Below are 17,920 nucleotides of genomic sequence, written 5' to 3'. Positions count from 1 at the left end.
TGAGAAGTTAGAGGGTTGATATGTTGTGGGGTTGTTAACCTGGATCTCAAAAATAACATGTGTACTTCTGTTTCATGAGAAACTATTTGTTCTGTAAGCCTTCACCTGAAGTACAATAAAAAAACAAAAACAAACAAACAAACAAACAAAAATTCGGTAACACTGAGGGTGAGAAAACTTGTGCTAGAGAAATTCAAAGCTAGTGGCATACTTCTAACCATAAACCTGTTGCTGTTGAGTCGATACCAACTCATAGCAACCCTATAGGACAGAGTAGAACTGCCCCATACTGTTTCCAAGAGTGCCTGGTGGATTCGAACTGCCAACCTTTTGGTTAGCAGCCATAGCTCTTAACCACTATGCCACCAGGGTTTCTGGGGTAACCATAACAACAACAAATCCAGCTCAACTCTTCACTAGATTGATACAATCTCCCAGGGTAATGGCCTAGCAGGAGAAAAGGCATGTCCATTTCCAGGCATAGATACTACGTACCTTAATCTCTATTAGTCTATACATGATGTGTAGCATTCTATTTAAATATATGAGACACACACAAAAAAGCAAGAAAGATAACCTCCTTTCAAGAGACAAAAAAATCAACAGACTTCGTCTCAGAAATAGTTCAGCTGTTAGGAATTTAAAATAATTATGATTGACACGTTAAAGGCTCTAGTGGGAAAGGTGGACAACATGCATAAATAGACGGGGACTTCCAGCAGAAAGATAGAAATTATAAGAGTCGAATGGAAATGCTAGAAATAAAAACATGGTAATAGGGATAAAAATTTCCTTTGATGGGCTCATCAGTACACTTGAAAAAGCCAAAGAAAGAATCAGTGAACTTGGAGATAGGTCAATAGAAATTACCCAAACTGAAGCCCAAAGAGGAAAAAAAAAACGACAGACGAAAATAGAACAGAGCCTCAAGAGCTGTGGGACAATATCAAATGGTTTAGCATAAGCGTAATTAAATCCTAGAAAGCAACGAAAGAGAAAATGAGAATGAATGAATGAATATACGAGAATTAATGAATATGAGCACAAGAAAGGTTTGAAGAAATAATGGATGAGAATACTCTAAAGATAATGAAAGACATCAAACCACAGATCCAAGAATCTCAGAAAACCACAAACAGAATAAATACTAAAACACACACACATATGTTATGGAAATCATAGTCAAACTGCTGGAAAACCAAAGGTAAGGAGAAACTCTTGAGGGCATACAGGGGGGAAAAAAAGCACATTACATAGAGCAACAACAATAAGAAATACAGCAGACTTCGTTTCAGGAAGACGATGAAGTTATATTTTTAAAGGGCTGAAAGGGAAAAAAGAACAAAAAACAAACAAAAAAGCTCTGTCAACTCAGAATTCCATACCTAGTGAAAATAAAATGAAGGAACAATAAAATGTGTGTATGTGTGTGCGTGTGTGTGAGAGAGAAAAAGACTCATGCACCTCGGGCTGTAGAAATGTTCCTAACAGTGTACTTTCGATTTGCTTTTGTTAAGTGCTCTGAAGGGTTTCACTGGGTCAGAGGCAGATAGGACACGAGTTTCCCTGATTTTGATTCCTTCTTGATGTGGACTGTTTAAATATGGCCTCCAACCCACATGCTGCACAGGTTTGGAGTTTTAATATCTCATAGGAGATTTTATTTCTACACAGAACTCTGAGCAGAGACAAGCATTCTTATCCTTGCCCTGGGCCAAGGGGTAAAATTTTTTCAGCTTCCCCTTACACAGCCCTCCCATAGTCTTGGCTTTATACAGGGGTATCAGCTGCATTTTTCCATATTGCTCAGGTCCAAAAGCTCCTTGGCTTGTACTTATACGGATGTTAAGACCAAATCCCTTACTCATTAGGACTTTATCTGGATCTGATATCCTCCTGGGCTGCAATGCCATCAGCTTGTGTACTTACCTTTCCAGCTGTAAGTTCTCTCATTTTCGGCACCTGAGGATTTCCCTTTGTTTTGCAAGCTAGGCTATATAGTGATATCTATTTTCTGTTATGTTTTATTCAGCATTTCTACATTTTGTAGTAGGAACATGGGGGACAGTCATCAGTATTTACTAATTCCACTATGTAATATATTTCTTTTTAGCTGTAATTTTATACCTTTTTTCCAGGTTTCATAAATTAATGTTGGATATCCAGAACTTATTATTTCCTATTAGACTCTAAGAATACTATATTTACATAAGCAAAATAATGTGTTTTATTCTACAAAACATCTTTAATGCTAACTTCAATAAAAGCAGGTAATAAGTTAGTTTAAGGCCTTTTTCCCTTTAAAATTTATGGCATTTACTCCACTGGCTTTCATGTATCAAAGACGGTGTACTAAGCCTTCGCTACAATTTCATTTCAAATTGCTATTTTGCCTTTCTAGAGTGCTCTGAGTGGCAGAATATAGGAATAACTTGCTAAGGCTCCAATCACTATTACAGAATCAGTTCTTTTCAGAAACATTTGTTTCAAATAGCAGGAACTTTTTCCAATTACAAAGATCATTATGTTCTAAATACAGTGGAAAATGAGACCCTGCCTCTTTCTATAAGAACACATTTCTAACAGGATCCCACACATGGTAAGATGATATGGAATCCAGTTCCCTTGGAACAAGTATGCAGGTTCTGCTTACCTGCTGGCGGCCAAGCCTTGATGTACCCTGTGCAGTGGACCACAGCATACTGGGCTTCTCCTTCTTTCACAGGGCCAAGGCCGTTCCTAAAGAAAGAACATTTGTGAAACTGTTTTTATCAGATGGGGCGGGGGTGGGGGCAAGGATTGCAATGACTCCTTTGACATCTAAGCTAATGTGTTTACTTGTTTGCCTTGTGACTTTGAATCCTGACTTCCTACTCTCCTCATTTCCCTTGAAAACCCTACGGAGCATAGTTCTACTCTGACATATGTGGATGGGGTCGCCATGAGTTGGAATCAGCTCAGCAGCAAGTGGTTTGGTTTTACACAGTCTGAGGGTTCAAAATAAATTCCATTTGACTCCCCATTCTCACTTCAGCCACTACAGCCCTGACGTAGGGATCTCTTGGTCCCCTCTACACTTAGTCCCCTCTTCCAGTTGGTACACTCCTTAGCTTAGGGGATCTAAAGCTATCTACCAGCACACCCCAAAAACAAACATCAGAAAGCCCTACTGACCTGAATCTTTTTCTCATGGTGGTTATTCTGTTCAGAGGAAGGTGGTCCAAAGGAGCATTTCCACACCTAAGATTTGATAAATTTATTACAGTGAGTAAAGACCTAGGTAAGTTTATAAAACATACAGTGCTGCCATCAAGGAGATGGGAGATGGGCCTTAACTGATATTTACAGGTTTATTCAGGTGAGACCTACAGCCAATTTCCTCCCAAAGTGTAGAAGCAGGCTTGCATGCCTTTGAATTTCAACTGTCTGAAGGCCAGCAGAGTGGGACCCACTTCGCAGTGCACATCGGAATTGTTTCAGGGCCCAACCCACAATCTGGAGACCGACAGAAAGACTAGGGGAGTCTGGTCATGCTCAGTCCTGCAGTTCAGTGTAACTGGATGGCTTTCAGGAAACAAGAGAAGGGGGTGATGACAGCAACAGTGTCTCTCCAGGCCTGAGCAGAAACATCAACTCAAAACAGATGTTTCCAGTTGATGAACAGAAGCATCTTCTCAGGCCTTGGAATCACAGCTGTAGAAACTCTCCCTCCTCCCCTTCAATGTTCTGGCACTAAGAATGACTAGACAGCTGCAATCCTGTTGATGGAAGACGGAAAGTGGGGACAGAGGTCTTTCTGTGGGTCCTTCTCTGGGAGGCAGGTATGTGAGGTGTCACACTGCCCACGGTGGCTTCCCCTCTCAGCATCCTGGGCTCTGAACGTCCAAAGCTGGCATCACGGGCAGGCTCTAACTGGTGTCTGATATGCTCGCTCTTTACATGTGTTTCCATTTCCCAACTACATGACAAGTAATGTCCTGATATTTAATATTCAATACTGCAAAGAAAGAGGCCCTGGACAGCTGCCAGCATGGGCATGGCTGTCACAGCAGGCTCAATCCATGCCACTGCTGCCCTTTCCTTGCAGACTGTCCCCAGTGTCTTGCTGAAACTAAGATGTCATATGCCGCTTTATTTGGAGGAGAAGGTCATGCTCTCAGCAGATGGCAGTGCTGCCCACCGCAGAGGTAAAGCCAGGTAGTGTGGGCCTGGCATTGCAAAAAGCAACTTAGAACCTGTCCCCAGAGGAGGACCAGGGCAGAGAGAGGATTTGGTTGACAGGGCAGTGCTAACAGCATTTCAAATAGGCTACTAATAGAAATGGTGTACTATGACACTTCTAATAAATTTACTAATAAGGGAATTGCTTAGATGGTGCAATTAAACATTTATACTGCTGGTACTGCACTAAATGTCACTGGTATTTCAAATACCAGCAGGGTCACCCATGGTGGACAGGTTTCAGTGGAGTTTCCAGACAAGGACAGACTAAGAAGAAAGGCCTGATAATCTACTTCCAAAAATGAGCCAATGAAAACCTTATGAATCACAACAGAACACTGTCCAACTTGCTTGCTTTGGACACAACATCAGGAGAGATCTAACTGCCAGAGGAGGACATGATGCTTGGTGAAGTAGCGGGCCAGCGAGGGGAAGGGAGACCCTCGGTGAGATGGATTGGCACAATGGTCACAATGATGGAGTCCAACATGCTGGCAATTGTGAGGATGACACAGGACCGGGCAACATCTCACTCTGTCGTACATAAGATTGCCATGTCGGAGTTGACGTGTCAGCAGCTAGCAACAAGAACACACGAAACGTCCACCAAGCTAGGCTATGCATTTACTCTATTGGCTAAAGCGCTGGGAGAAGGGCCCTGCTGTGACTGACTACGTTAACTGATGGTGGTGTATCCCAGGTGAGCACTGACAGGTTTGAATCCTACTGCCCAGCTCTCCCTGCCAGCGGGACAGAGGGGCAGACGGTCTGCAGAGGCTCAATCCTTAGTCAAATGGAGACTCGCATGTATTCTGTCACTCTAACATCATCTTGTGACCAGAGGCAAGTGATGAAGGGGATTACATTTGTGTCTTCTGGAAGAATTCCAGATATTCAGCCTGAAGTAGAACAGACTGGGAAGAAAGGATAGTTAGACTCAAATCCCTGCAGGGCCATTTTTTTTTAAAAAAAGGAGCAAAATGACTCTGCTGGCTCTGAAGGCCCAGCTAGAGATGAGAGAGGAGGAAGGTTCCATCTCAACACGGACAATCTTGATGATCTGAGGCCAACTCACCAGTCTGTAGATCAACAGATTTCTTTTAAAAAGAATGCTTCCTTTTAAAAGATGACTCTGAATTAGTGAAGATATATACTTATTTTAAAGTATCTGTTCTTTGGAACTTCATAGTGGCCAAAAGATGCTCAAGTAGCAAATCATAGTTCCAGCAGCAAACAATTGGGTGAAAAATGACATTAGTGAGAACTTCATCTGGGCCAGGGTCTGAGACCCTGAACATCAACAATGCAGGCACCTTGGCAGGGAAGAGAAGGATGTCCGACAGTGCAGAACAGGGCTGGAGGCTAAGTCAAGGTCAGTGCCATGTGGGATCAGTGGACTGGCTTTGTTTTAGCCATGATTTGGGGCCCTCTGTGACCTCCTCCCCTCTTTCTGTTCAGCCCCTATTCCTATTGCCTTGCTCAAATGAAAGCTGACTACCAAAGGAAAGGACCTTTTAAATGAAAGCCAGCACACCACGGGAAGGATGCAGGCTTTGGCATGAGCCCCGTGTGAGGAGAGGTGCTTAAGAAGAACCTGAGAGAACCCAGGCAGAGACAAGCTTCTTTTCTGGAGGAGGAGCCTTGCCTACCTGCCTGCCAACTCCAGCTCCTGCTGGCTCTCCCTCTGAGGTCTAGGGACCGAGCCTCAGTCTACATCTTCTGGACCCACCAGCAGCATTTGGCAACTGATCACTCCTTCCTCCTAGAAATTCTCGTGTTCTCCTCCCACCTCCCTAGCTGCTCCTTCTCAGTCTCCTTTTCTTTACCTCCCTGCTGTGAGAATGCCCAAGGGCTTGGTCCTCTGACCTCCTCTCTTCTGTCTCTACACGTAGTTCCCAAGAAAGTTCACGTGATCTCAGCCTTTAAATACCACTTCCATGATGTCAATTCCCAGTCTTTATCTTCAGTCCCAACCTCTCCCTTGAATTCCAGAATTACATGTCCAACTGTCTACCGAATTTCTCGATATAGACATCTACAGGCATCTCGAACTGAAGATGCTTGAAATTCCCTTTCACTCCACACCAGCTCCTCCAACCATCTTCCCCATCTTAGTAAACAGCGACTCTTGTGTTTCCAGTTGGGCAGGCAAAATTTTAGACTGCTCTCTGAATTCTGACTTTCTCTCACATCCTACATTCAGGCTGGCTCTATATGAAATATATTCAAAACCTGAGCACTTTTTACCATAATCACTATTAATGCTTCTCTCACCTGGATATTACAATATAGCCTCCTTACTTCCACCCTGTTCTCCCACTGCCTCTCCCCCATACCTCTTCCTCCCGCCTACCCCAGTCTATTCTCCATTCAAAGCCAGGATGATTTTTTAAATGTAATTCAGAACTGGTCACTCATACGATCAAACTCCAATAGCCTCCCATCTCATTCAGAGTAAAAGCCAAAGTCTTATAAAGGCCGACAGATCTAACAGCCAATACTTCTCAACTTCATCTCTTACCATTCCTCCCCAACCACATTTAGATGGTGTAATTAAACATTTATACTGCTGGTTACTCCCAAGAGAGTAACCTCCCTATTGTTCCCTGAACAGGCTGAGCACGTGCTATTTTTTTTTGTTGTTAAGTCTTTTTTTTTTTTTTAATTGTACTTTAGAAGAAGCTTTACAAAGCAAGTTAGTTTCTCATTAAACCATTAATACACATATTGTTTTGTGACATTGGTTACCAACCCCATGACATGTCAACACTCGCCCCTTTTTGACCGTGGGTTCCCAGTTACTAGCTTTCCTGGCCCCTCCTGCCTTCTCGTCCTTGCCCCTGAGCTGGTGTGCCTACTTAGTCTCGTTTTGTTTTATGGGCCTGTCTAATCTGCGGCTGAAGGGTGAACCCCAGGAGCGACTTTAGTACTGAGTTAAAAGGGTGTCCAGGGGCCATACCCTCAGAGTTTCTTCAGTCTCTGTCAGTCCAGTAAATCTGGTCTCCTTTTTGTAAGTTAGAATTTTGTTCTACATTTTTCACCAGCTCTGTCTGGGACCCTCTATTGTAATCCCTGACAGAGCAGTCGGTGGTGGCAGCCAGGCACCATCTGTTGTGCTGGACTCAGGCTGTGGTAGTTGTGGTCCATTAATCCTTTGAACTACTCTTTTCCGTGTGTCTTTGGTTTTCTTCATTCTCCCTTGCTCTAGACGGGGTAAGACCAGTGAAGTATCTTAGATGTCCACTCACAAGCTTTTAAGACCCCAGATGCTACTCACCAAAGTAGGACGTAAAACATTTTCTTTATAAACTATGTTATACCAATTGAGCTAGATGTCCCCCGAGACCATGGTCCCGAGGCTGAGCACATTCTTGCCTAAGGGCCTTTGCACTTGCTACTCCTACTAGGTATTTCATGCCTCACTCCCTTACTTCCTTCAGGTCTCTACTCAAATGCCCCCTGTCAGGTGTAACCACATTAAATAACATATAAATTGATAGCCCCCTACTACTTCCTACTCCTTCACAATTTATTTTTTTTCCACAGCAGCTATAACTGTCTGGCATACCATATATTTGCTAGGTATTTTTGTCTATTGTGTACCTCTTCACTAAAATCAAGTTCTTTGATGGCAAGGATTTTGTCTGCTTTATTCAACACTGGATCCCCAGCACCTTGAAGAGTACCTGGCACAGGCAGGCCCCCAATATAAATTTGTTGAATAAATGAATAATGAATGAATGACAGGCACCAGTATATCACTGCTTCATGAATTCCATCCCCTAGCCAGAGTGGACTCTCTCCTATACCTCCTACCTTGTAGCTAAAGTCATCCACTCCTCTGGGGCCACATGGTTGAGGACATGGGAGTATCTGAACTGGATCTGAGGATTCAAGATTCTGGCTCTCCTTTGGGGATATGGCTAAACTCCCATGGTTACTCCAAAATTCAGTCACTCCTGCATTTTTTCAACAATGATGTATTTACCAAGTATGTGCAGAACACTCTGCTAAATGTTGTAGAAGGCTCAAAGGGTATAAATCACAGTTCTATAGTCAGGGTAATTATAATTTACTTGTGGAGCCAAGACATTTACACTTAAAATACCAATCAAAATAAATATAAAGACCAATTAAAATATATGAGTTGGCACAAGGAAATATAAGGCTAAGTATGAAATTAGTAGGTCTTATATAAAACATACTGAAAAATATTGAGCCTGGGTGGGTGTTGGATTTCAGAAGAGCTCTGAAGGATGGGTAGAAAGTTGACAGACACAGTGGACAAGGGGAGGCCAATCTAGGGATGGGAAGAAATGGTGGGAGATTAGACAAGGCGGTATGGGAGCAAGGAGGCCCTTCTACAACAGACCAAGGAGCCTACTGCTCACGTGCTGAGGTCAAGAAGATGGAAGTTATAGGAGTGAAACCAAGTCTGCATGTGTATCTTAGCAGAGCCAGTCGAGGCTTTTAATTGCAGATAAGACCAGAGCAAACCAACCCCAGCCCCTTGTTCACCCACACAGACCTCATCCTGCAGATGAAGGACCTCCGTGAGCCCATGCACATCCTCATGGACGACTGCTGCCCTTCCTTCTTGACTGTCCCAGTCTTTAGGTCCAAGATCCGGCCTAAGCGAGAGAGAGAAGGACATCTGCATGAACACCTTTGCCCTCGATTGTGGGTGAGGTGGGGAGAGCGTTCCCCAAATGCTCTGTCAAATGAGGACAAGTGGGATTGTAGATATTGTTTTGCTTCTTGGAATTCCCAACATTCTTTGGCAGAAAAAACACAAATCAATGAAATCCATATAATTCGAAATGCCTTGTTTTCTTTACAGAACAGAATATACTTGCTGTCTCTGCTTTGTCAGATTCCATTGCCTCAGGTCACTCTGATTTTGCTTTCTCTCCCCCCACCCCATGGAAATGGCTTATGCCAAGGTCACCAACAACTTCTTTATTGTTAAATCCAAAGCACGTTTTTTCTTTATCTGATTGCTTTGCTGAACTTCACTCACATGATTTCTTCTAAAAAATTTTTCCTGTCCTTGACTTCTGCGACACCACACTCTACTCTGTTCTCCTGTTTCCTCCTTAACTGCTATTGTGCCCCAGAGGCTCCATCCTCAGCCATCTTCTCTTCTCATTCTATGTTCCCCTACACAAGTGTATACACTCCAAGGTTTGAATGATCGCCTCTGTAGGCTAAGGATCCTACATCTTCACCTCCAGTACTGTTATGGATTAAGTTGTGTCCCCCCAAAATATGTGCTGGAATCCTAAGCCCTATCCTTGTGGATGTAATCCTGTTTGGAAATAGGGTTTTCTTTTTCATGTTAATTAGATCATACCAGAGTAGGGTGGGTTCTAAATCTAATACTTTGAGCTATTAAAAGAACAGATTATGTACAACTTGAAGAATGTAGTCAATGTCACTGAATTATACATGTAGAAATTGTTGAATTGGCACATATTCTGTTGTGTATATTTTCATCACAAAAAAGAAAAAAAAAGAGCAGATTTGACACAGAGACACACGCACACACAGGGGAAGATAGATGCCATATAAGCACTGTTGACCAAGCAACCACCAAATGCCAGGGACTACCGACTAGGAAGGAATTGACATGGTCGAGACACTGATTTGGACTTTTACCCTCCAGAACTTCGAGAAAATTAATTTCTGTTCTTTAAAGCCACCCATGTGGTGTTTCTGTTAGAACAGCACAAGGAAACGAAGATAAGCACCCCTCCCTTGCCTTAGCTCCAGATTTATGCCACCAACAGCTCACTGTACATTTCAAAGGCAGCATCACCCACTCCTCCCACAAACACTCCCCAAATATCGCAAAAGCATTGACACAAACATGAAAAACTAAGCCAAAACTCTGGTTGTCATCTCTGATTCCTTCCTCTCCCTCACCTCCTGTACAGTTGGTTCTTTTCTCTCTCCCTCCTCTGCCTTAGTCATAGTGCCCCTCATTACCCCTCACCAGAAACCTGCAAGGGTACCCTTTCTAGCTTCCAACTTTCAGCATCCTCTCCCCCGAGACCACCTTTCACAGGCCTGACAGTGATTCACACACATATGACTGTGACTGCCTTGGCTTAAAACTTCATTGCTTATAGGGACTCCTTACAAAGTCCTTCACAGTTTGGACCCTGCCTGTCTCTGAGACTCATATCTTCTCCATTTCCTGTTGCTCTCACATCTCATACTTTACACCAGCACTGTCCAACAGAAATATAATACAAGTCACCTAAGTCATTTTAAATTTTCTAGTTGTTAGCTGCCATGGAGTCAATGCCGACACATGGTGACCCTACCTGTACAGAGTAGAACTAGTACGTAGGATTTTCAAGGCTGTGGCCTTTTGGACTCATACAGGGTCACTATGAGTTGGAATTGGAGCCCTGGTGGCACAGTGGTTAAGAGCTTGGCTGAGTTGGAATGCACTTGGTGGCAATGGGTTTGGCTTCTTTGGTTTTTTTACCTTTTGGAAGAAGATCACCAGGCCTGTCTTCTAAGATGCCTTTGGGTGCATTTGAACTGCCAACCTTTCAGTTAGTAGCCAAGTGTTTAACCATTTGTACCACCTAGGGACTCCTTTAGGATGCACCAAAAACCCGCTACTGTTGAGTTGGTTCTGACTCATAGCGACCTATAGGACAGAGTAGAATTACCCCGTAGGGTTTCCAAGATTGTAATCTTTTTTTTTCCTTAATTTTATTTTTTTTATTGTACTTCAGGTGAAGGTTTACAGAACAAATAGCTTCTCATTAAACAGTCGGTACACATATTGTTTTATGACATTGGTTAACAACCCCACGACATGTCAACCCTCTCCTTTCTAGAGCTTTTTTTTTTTTTTGGTGAAAATATACATAGCCAAAGATACACCATTTCAAAAATTTCTACACGCACAATTCAGTGACAATGACTACATTCTTCCAGTTGTGCTGCTATTAACACTTTAGATAAAGGTTTACAGAACAAAATAGTTTCTCATTAAACAGTTAGTACACATGTTGCCCTATGACAATGGTTAACAATCCCACTACATGTCAACACTGTCCTTACTCAACCTTGGATTCCCTATCACCAGCTTTCCTGTCCCCTTCTGCCTTCTAGTCCTTGTCCTTGGACTGCTGTGCCTTATTAGTCCCGTTTTGTTTCATGGGGCTGTCCAATCCCCGGCTGAATGGTGAACCTCAGAAGTGACTTCACCACTGAGCTAAAAGGGTATCTAGGGGTTTCTCCAGTCTCTTTCAGGCCAGTAAATCTGGTCTTTTTTGTGCGTGTTGCAATTTTGTTCTACATCCTTCTCCAGCTCTGTCCAGAACCCTCTGTTGTGATCCCGATCAGGGCAGTCAGTGGTGGAAGCTGGGCACCGTCTAGTACTGGACTCAGTCTGGTGGAGGCCTTGGTGGATGTGGTCCATTAGTCCTTTGGGCTAATCTTTTCCTTGTATCCTGTTCTCTTCATTCTCCCTTGCTCCCGAAGGGGTGAGACCAGTGGAGTATCTTAGATGGCTGCTTACAGGCTTTTAAGACCCCTGACACTACTCACCAAGGTAGAATGTAGAACATTGTCTTTATAAACTGTGTTATGCCAATTGAGCTAGATGTTCCCTGAGACCATGGTCCCCACAGCCCTCCACCCAGCAATTCAGTCCCTCAGGGAGTTTGGATGTGTCTATGGAGCTTCCATGACCTTTCCTTGTACAAGTTGTGCTGGTTTCCCCAGTATTGTGTACTGTCTCACCCTCCACCAAAGATACCACTTATCTATTGCCTATTTAGTATTTTCCCCCCACCCCTCCCATCCCTCGTAACCAACAAAGATTGTTACTTTTTCTGTGTAAACTTTTCCGTGAGTTTTTACAGTAGAGGTATCATACAATATTTGTCCTTTTGTGATTGACTCATTTCACTCAGCATAATGTCCTCCAGTTTCATCCATGTTATGAGATGCTTCACAGATTCATCATTGTTCTTTATCATTGCATAGTACTCCATTGTGTGTATGTACCATAGTTTGTTTATCCATTTATCTGTTGATGGGCAACTAGGTTGTTTCCAACTTTTTGCTATTGTGAACAATGCTGCCATGAACATGGGTGTGCATATGTCTATTCAAGTGACGGCTCTTATTTCTCTAGGATATATTCCTAGGAGTGGGATTGCTGGATCATATGGTATTTCTATTTCTAGCTTTCTAAGGAAGTGCCATATCATTTTCCAAAATGGTTGTATCATTTTGCATTCCCACCAGCAGTGCATAAGAGTTCCAATCTCCCTGCAGCCTCTCCAACATTTGTTATTTCCAGTGTTTTTGATTCATGCCAGTAATGCTGGGGTGAAATGGTATCTCACTGTGGTTTGAATTTGCATTTCTCTAATGGAGATTGTAATCTTTATGGAAGCAGACTGCCACATCTTTCCCCCACGGAGCACCTGGTAGGTTCATATCACTGACCTTTCAGTTAGTCGCTGAGCCCTTAACCACTGCACCACCAGGGCTCCTACAGGATGCAGCAAAATCAAACCAAATCCGTTGCCACTGAGTCAATTCTGACTCATGGCGACTCTACAGGACAGAGTAGAACTGCCCCATAGGGTTTCTAAGGAGTGGCTGGTGGATTCAAAATGCTGACCTTTTGGTTAGCAGCCGAACCCTTAATCACTGCACCACCAGGGCTCTGTAGGATGCACAGCACCCTACAAAAACAAATACCAGTAATTATTATCATGCTCCAGACTGATCTGTACATCTTTACGCAGGCTGTGTATACCAGAATTCCGCTCAGTTGAGAGGCTCAACTCCAGGTCTGTTGAAGCTCCGGCAATGCCGCCATGGAGGAGGTGCGAGCATCTGCCGGTGCTGTGCTGTCATCTGCCGCCTGGTTTGACACCTGTCCGTCTCATTCACAGACGACTTCTTCTATAACAGCCGCGTTAGTGTAAATTGTCACTTGCTATATCATCTACCAAATGGCAAATGGTTTCAGCTGTGAAGTAGGCCAGCATGAGAGTCTGTCAAATTCCAAAGTGCACTCTGAAAATAAATCCCAGCTGCGTAGCACATGAGCGGTGGAACATGAGGAAATGAAAAAACACATTTCCCTGGGTGGCTGTCACGACCCCGAGAGACAACTGCCTCCACCTTCACTTCTCTGTGCGACTCTCCGGTTTCCTCGGGCACAATGAAGCCCCTTTCCAGGCTCCTTTGGAATGAAAGCATGCCTAACTTTATACAGCAAGTGTGTTCTTGAAAAGTTGCATGTGAATTGGATTTTTGATAAATGTTATAGCAGTTAAGATGTCTGCAGGTAAGTGGCCATTCCCTGGCCCAGGGCAGTGAACCCCAGTATAATGGAAAGTGACTCGTTCCCTGTACCACACTCAACCTGTGCACTGGGTTTGCTTATAATGGGACTTCCCAGCAAAGAAGCCAGCATGGAGCCGTACCTGCTATTACAGTGCTCCAGATCTTCTTTCCTGACCTACAGAATCCTTAGGTCTGCTTAAAACCTTGGGTCTAGATTCTAGGGCTGGTTCCAGTAGGTCCCCAGAAGCACAATCATCCAGGTCAATGCTGACTCCTTCCCACCATATCGCATCCATGGGAGGACACGTTCTTGTGCAATCCTGTCCCTGGGCTATTCCCACCCGATTCCCACCCTGCTTTCTTCAGCCAGTGCTGAAACTGCCACTCACCCTGCTCATCTCTCCTCTGTACTCTTAACCCCGATTCAAGTCTCCCCACGACCCCATGTCATCTCCCTGCCTCCTAATCTCCTCTAGAGTGCCTTCTGCCATACATAACCTCAGCTTCTCCAGAAAATTCCTCCATCCCCTGCCTCCACAGAAACCAGCCTGGTCCAACTGCTTCCCACCAGCGATCCCCCTGGAGTGGAGGCTCGTTCTCTTGTGTCCCATATGACTGGGGTCAGGAGGCAGGCTTGGTGTCTTCCTCAGTCCCCAAAGCTCTTCTAAGCCTCTGCTCTCATAAACCCGGGCTCCTTCTGACCAGGACATATGGCTAGTTCCCCTGTTACCCTCCTTGGTCCTGCAGGCTTCCAACCTCCAAGTCACCCCTCCTCACTCATTTTAGACTCTGGCACATCACTCATTGTCTTTCTCTTCACCCCAAGACCTACTGTCATCTTACATGGTTTCAACATCCATGTGAAAGAACCACCTAACATCCTCACCTCTCAAGACTCTGACCTCAATTCCGATTATGTTTATCTCCTCTCCACGGCAGCCACCCACTCCCACCACCATACCCTGGAACTGTAGTCATGTATAACTGCTCCATCTGATACTTTAACTTCAAACATCCCTCACAGCACCGTAACTTTCGAAGCTACTAGTCCTCTCACTCTGGTCCTCCCACTTTGCCTGTTCTTTGAATTCAGAGAGTCTTGTGCCATAATCCTCAACACCCTACCAGCTTCCTTCTTCCAGTACTCAATCTGGACCTGTGGCCCATCACTTCAACCACTCTCCTAGTGCAGATTGATCTCCTGACCCCCTGTTCTTTCTCTGAAGCCCTGGTGGTGCACTGGTTAACAGCTTGGCTGCTAATCAAAAAGTCAGCAGTCTGAATCCACCAGCCGCTCCTTGGAAACCCTATGGGGCAGTTCTACTCTGTCCTACAGGTCACTATGAGCTGGAATCAACTTGACAGTAACGGGTTTGGTTGGTTTTGGTTCTTTCTTTGCAAAGTCCACCTGAAAAATCCTCAGTTCTGGACCAATCCAATTCAGTTGTCTGCCTTCTCTACTCCTACACCAGGATGGCCAAATCACGTTGCGGAAAACCACGTATCATGCACTCTGGTGTCATAACAAATCCAAGGTTTCCAAACTCACTTCCCCCTCCCCTGATCAAGCACTCCTTGTTTCTAGAATTCACTTTCTGCCATTCCTCCCAAAATGTAACCACTCTTTTAAACCCACCTAAGCTCTCCCTTCTTCCTCCTGCTCAATGACCCCACCTCCTATTTCGCAGAGAAAACTGAGCTGGCTGCACAGGAGCTTTTTCACTCTCTCTTGCTCCATCTATAAGTACACAATGCCCTCCTCTGGTCTAGGCCTACTCTTTCTGTCCAGGTCTGCATCCCATCCCCCTGCCCCCTACTCAACATTGGAACATCAGCCATCAGACAGATCCCTGAGTGAGCAACATGGGTCTCCATCAACAAAGGAGAACCTTTAAAAATGGAGGGAAACTAGGGCATACATTTGAGGGTTCAAACTTTCTAAGACCATGAAGTCATACGAAAATCCTCTGGTGCTCTGGTCCAATCTCTCCCCATGCAAATTTCATCTCCCTAGTGTTTGAACAGATCATTGTCCAGCCTCTGCTTACCTATATCCAATGTCAGGTAGCTCATTACAAGCCAGAATGACTTGGCAGCTCAGACGGTTAGGAAGCTCTTTCTTACCCAGAGTCAAAATACGTTTTCCTAGAACATCCATCCATAGTTCTAGTTCTTCCCTAAAGAGCAGCGAGGAGGAAAACCTCTGCTTTTGTTTCTATAGGATTCTTAACTTCAGGTATTATGCTGCCTGCTATCAAGTTATCAGATCCACCCCCCTTGCCCCAAGTCTTCTTTTAACTCCAGTACCCCCGATTCCTCCTTTTGAAAACAACATGATTTTCAGGCTTCTCATTACACCGGTCACTGCTCCTCAACCTCCTGACCCTTTTAGCAGCACCAAATCTCAGACAAATGTGAACTTGCCAGTGTCTCTCAGAAGCCCTGGTGGCACAGTGGTTAAGAGTTCGGCTGCTAACCAAAAGGCTGGCAGTTTGAATCCACCAGCCATTCCATGGAAACCCTATGGGGCAGTTCTACTCTGTCCTATAAGGTTGCTATGAGTCAGAATAGACACAACAGCAATAGTTTTTTTTTTGGCTTAGTGTCTCCTCAAATTTTCCCATCCCTCCAGGAGACAGACACAGTAACAAATAACTGTACTTGCTTCACAGTTTCCTAAATATATTTGTTATTGTTGGGTGCTGTTTAGTCGACTCCGACTCATAGCGATCCCATGTGACGGAGCAGAACTGTCCCAAAGGGTTTCCTAGGCTGTAATTTTTATGGGAGCAGACTGCCAGAACTTTTCTCCCCTGGAGTTGCTGGGTGGGCTCAAACCAACAACCTTTCGGTTAGCAGCCAAGTTCTTAACCATTATGCTACCAGGGCTCATTAAATATATTTACACATATTAATTATTTAAGCCTCACAGCAACCCTGGCAAGTAGGTATTTATGGAATACCCATTTCAGAGATGTGGAAACTGAGGCTTATAAAATATAAGTGATTTGTCCCAGATTAAGCAGCTAGTGAGAAAGTAGGTACCTCTATCCAGGTTTTCTTACTCCCAGTCCCATGCTCCGTCTACCACTCCCCAGAGCCTCAGCATTTTTTTCCTGTGCTATGTCAGAAAGACATCCAGTTATGGCAGACACGGCTGTTGAATCTGGGCACTGACTTAGTGCATTTTTTCCTTTTGGTCCGTTCTCAGAGCTAGGAACCATCATGTATCTGTTACTCCAAGAGCATCTTGTGTACTTGGCCATATTCACTTTATGCCTCTGACCTAAACCCTAATGCCCTTATCAGATCACTTGGCAAAACCCAAGCTGTCTTTCCTGCTTCTTAAGAATGTGGCCAAGAGTCACATGAGGAGGGAGTTGCTCCCGAAAACTGTCTGACTGAAAAGGCTGCCAAATCGCCTCTGTCCTCAGATTCCCATCTTTGATAGCAGGTGAGGTCTGTCGCCATGAGCTTCTCTCTGTGACACTGGTACCCAGTCTCCGGAGCAAGTGGATCTCAAGTCACACAATGGTTGCGTTTGCCGAAAAGGCCCTGTAAATCTTTCACAACCCGAAACTGTAGAAGCAGATATTGTTCTGGATTTGATGTGCAAAGAAGAACGATTAGCCAGCTAGCAATATATCCCAAACCTGAAGCCTGTTATTTCTAAGTGAAAAAGGCAGCAAGGGTCCGAGTCATAGCTCTCTCATGGGCCAGTTGTGGGAGTTTGGGCAGGTCCCTTGATTTCTCCAAGTCTTTTCTGACTGAAAAATGGGACATGCCTACTTTGAACGGTTATGTGAAGATCTGAGCATGAACTGGATGGTCCAGGGCTGAGGATTTCCCGGGTGCCCTTGGCAAAGAAACAACAGGGGGTAAGGAAGTCAATGGAACTGCTAGAAGAGTAGCTGCAGTGATGGACCATAGGCCCAGGTTGAGTTCTGAAAGAAGGAAGCCGACAGGGTGTGGAGGGTTAAGGCACAAGACTCCAGGCAGGAACTTTGTGAGTTCTGAGACGGACAGCCTCCTGGACCAGAGAGCCACAGGACGGGGGGACCTGCTCAGTCCTGGTCATCCAGCCCAGTCACCACCTCCTGGCATCTCCAAGGACAGAGGGGAGGCTGGCCTGCTAGAGGTTAAAATGCAGAAGCAGTGGCCTCAGGCTAAAATGCTGAAGGATTTGATCTGTGTGTGTGTGTGTGTGTGTGTGTGTATGTGTGTATTTGTTGTTGTTGTTAGGTGCCATCAAGTTGATTCTGACTCATAGGGACCCTACGTACAACAGAACGAAACACTGCCCGGTCCTGTACTATCCTCACAATCATTGTATGTTTGACCCTACTGTTGCAGCCACTATATATAT

General features: G+C 44.5%; 1 protein-coding gene across 3 annotated transcripts in view; it reads right to left on the bottom strand.

Moving 5' to 3' along the window:
• Nucleotides 1-17,920, bottom strand: part of ARNT2 (aryl hydrocarbon receptor nuclear translocator 2) — a 166,573-nt gene that overhangs the window by 84,082 nt on the left and 64,571 nt on the right. For all 3 annotated transcript variants that reach the window (XM_004387497.1, XM_023741689.1, XM_012558800.1), the window contains 3 exons: nt 8,750-8,852; nt 3,175-3,240; nt 2,654-2,739 (listed from right to left, as the gene is read on the bottom strand). In XM_004387497.1, coding sequence (XP_004387554.1) covers nt 2,654-2,739; nt 3,175-3,240; nt 8,750-8,852 — 255 coding nt within the window. The remainder of the gene's footprint in view (nt 1-2,653; nt 2,740-3,174; nt 3,241-8,749; nt 8,853-17,920) is intronic.

Source organism: Trichechus manatus, unplaced genomic scaffold (genome assembly GCF_000243295.1).
Source record: "Trichechus manatus latirostris isolate Lorelei unplaced genomic scaffold, TriManLat1.0 scaffold00186, whole genome shotgun sequence".
Classification (NCBI taxonomy): domain Eukaryota; kingdom Metazoa; phylum Chordata; class Mammalia; order Sirenia; family Trichechidae; genus Trichechus; species Trichechus manatus.
This window is presented reverse-complemented; position numbering and strand designations above follow the sequence as displayed.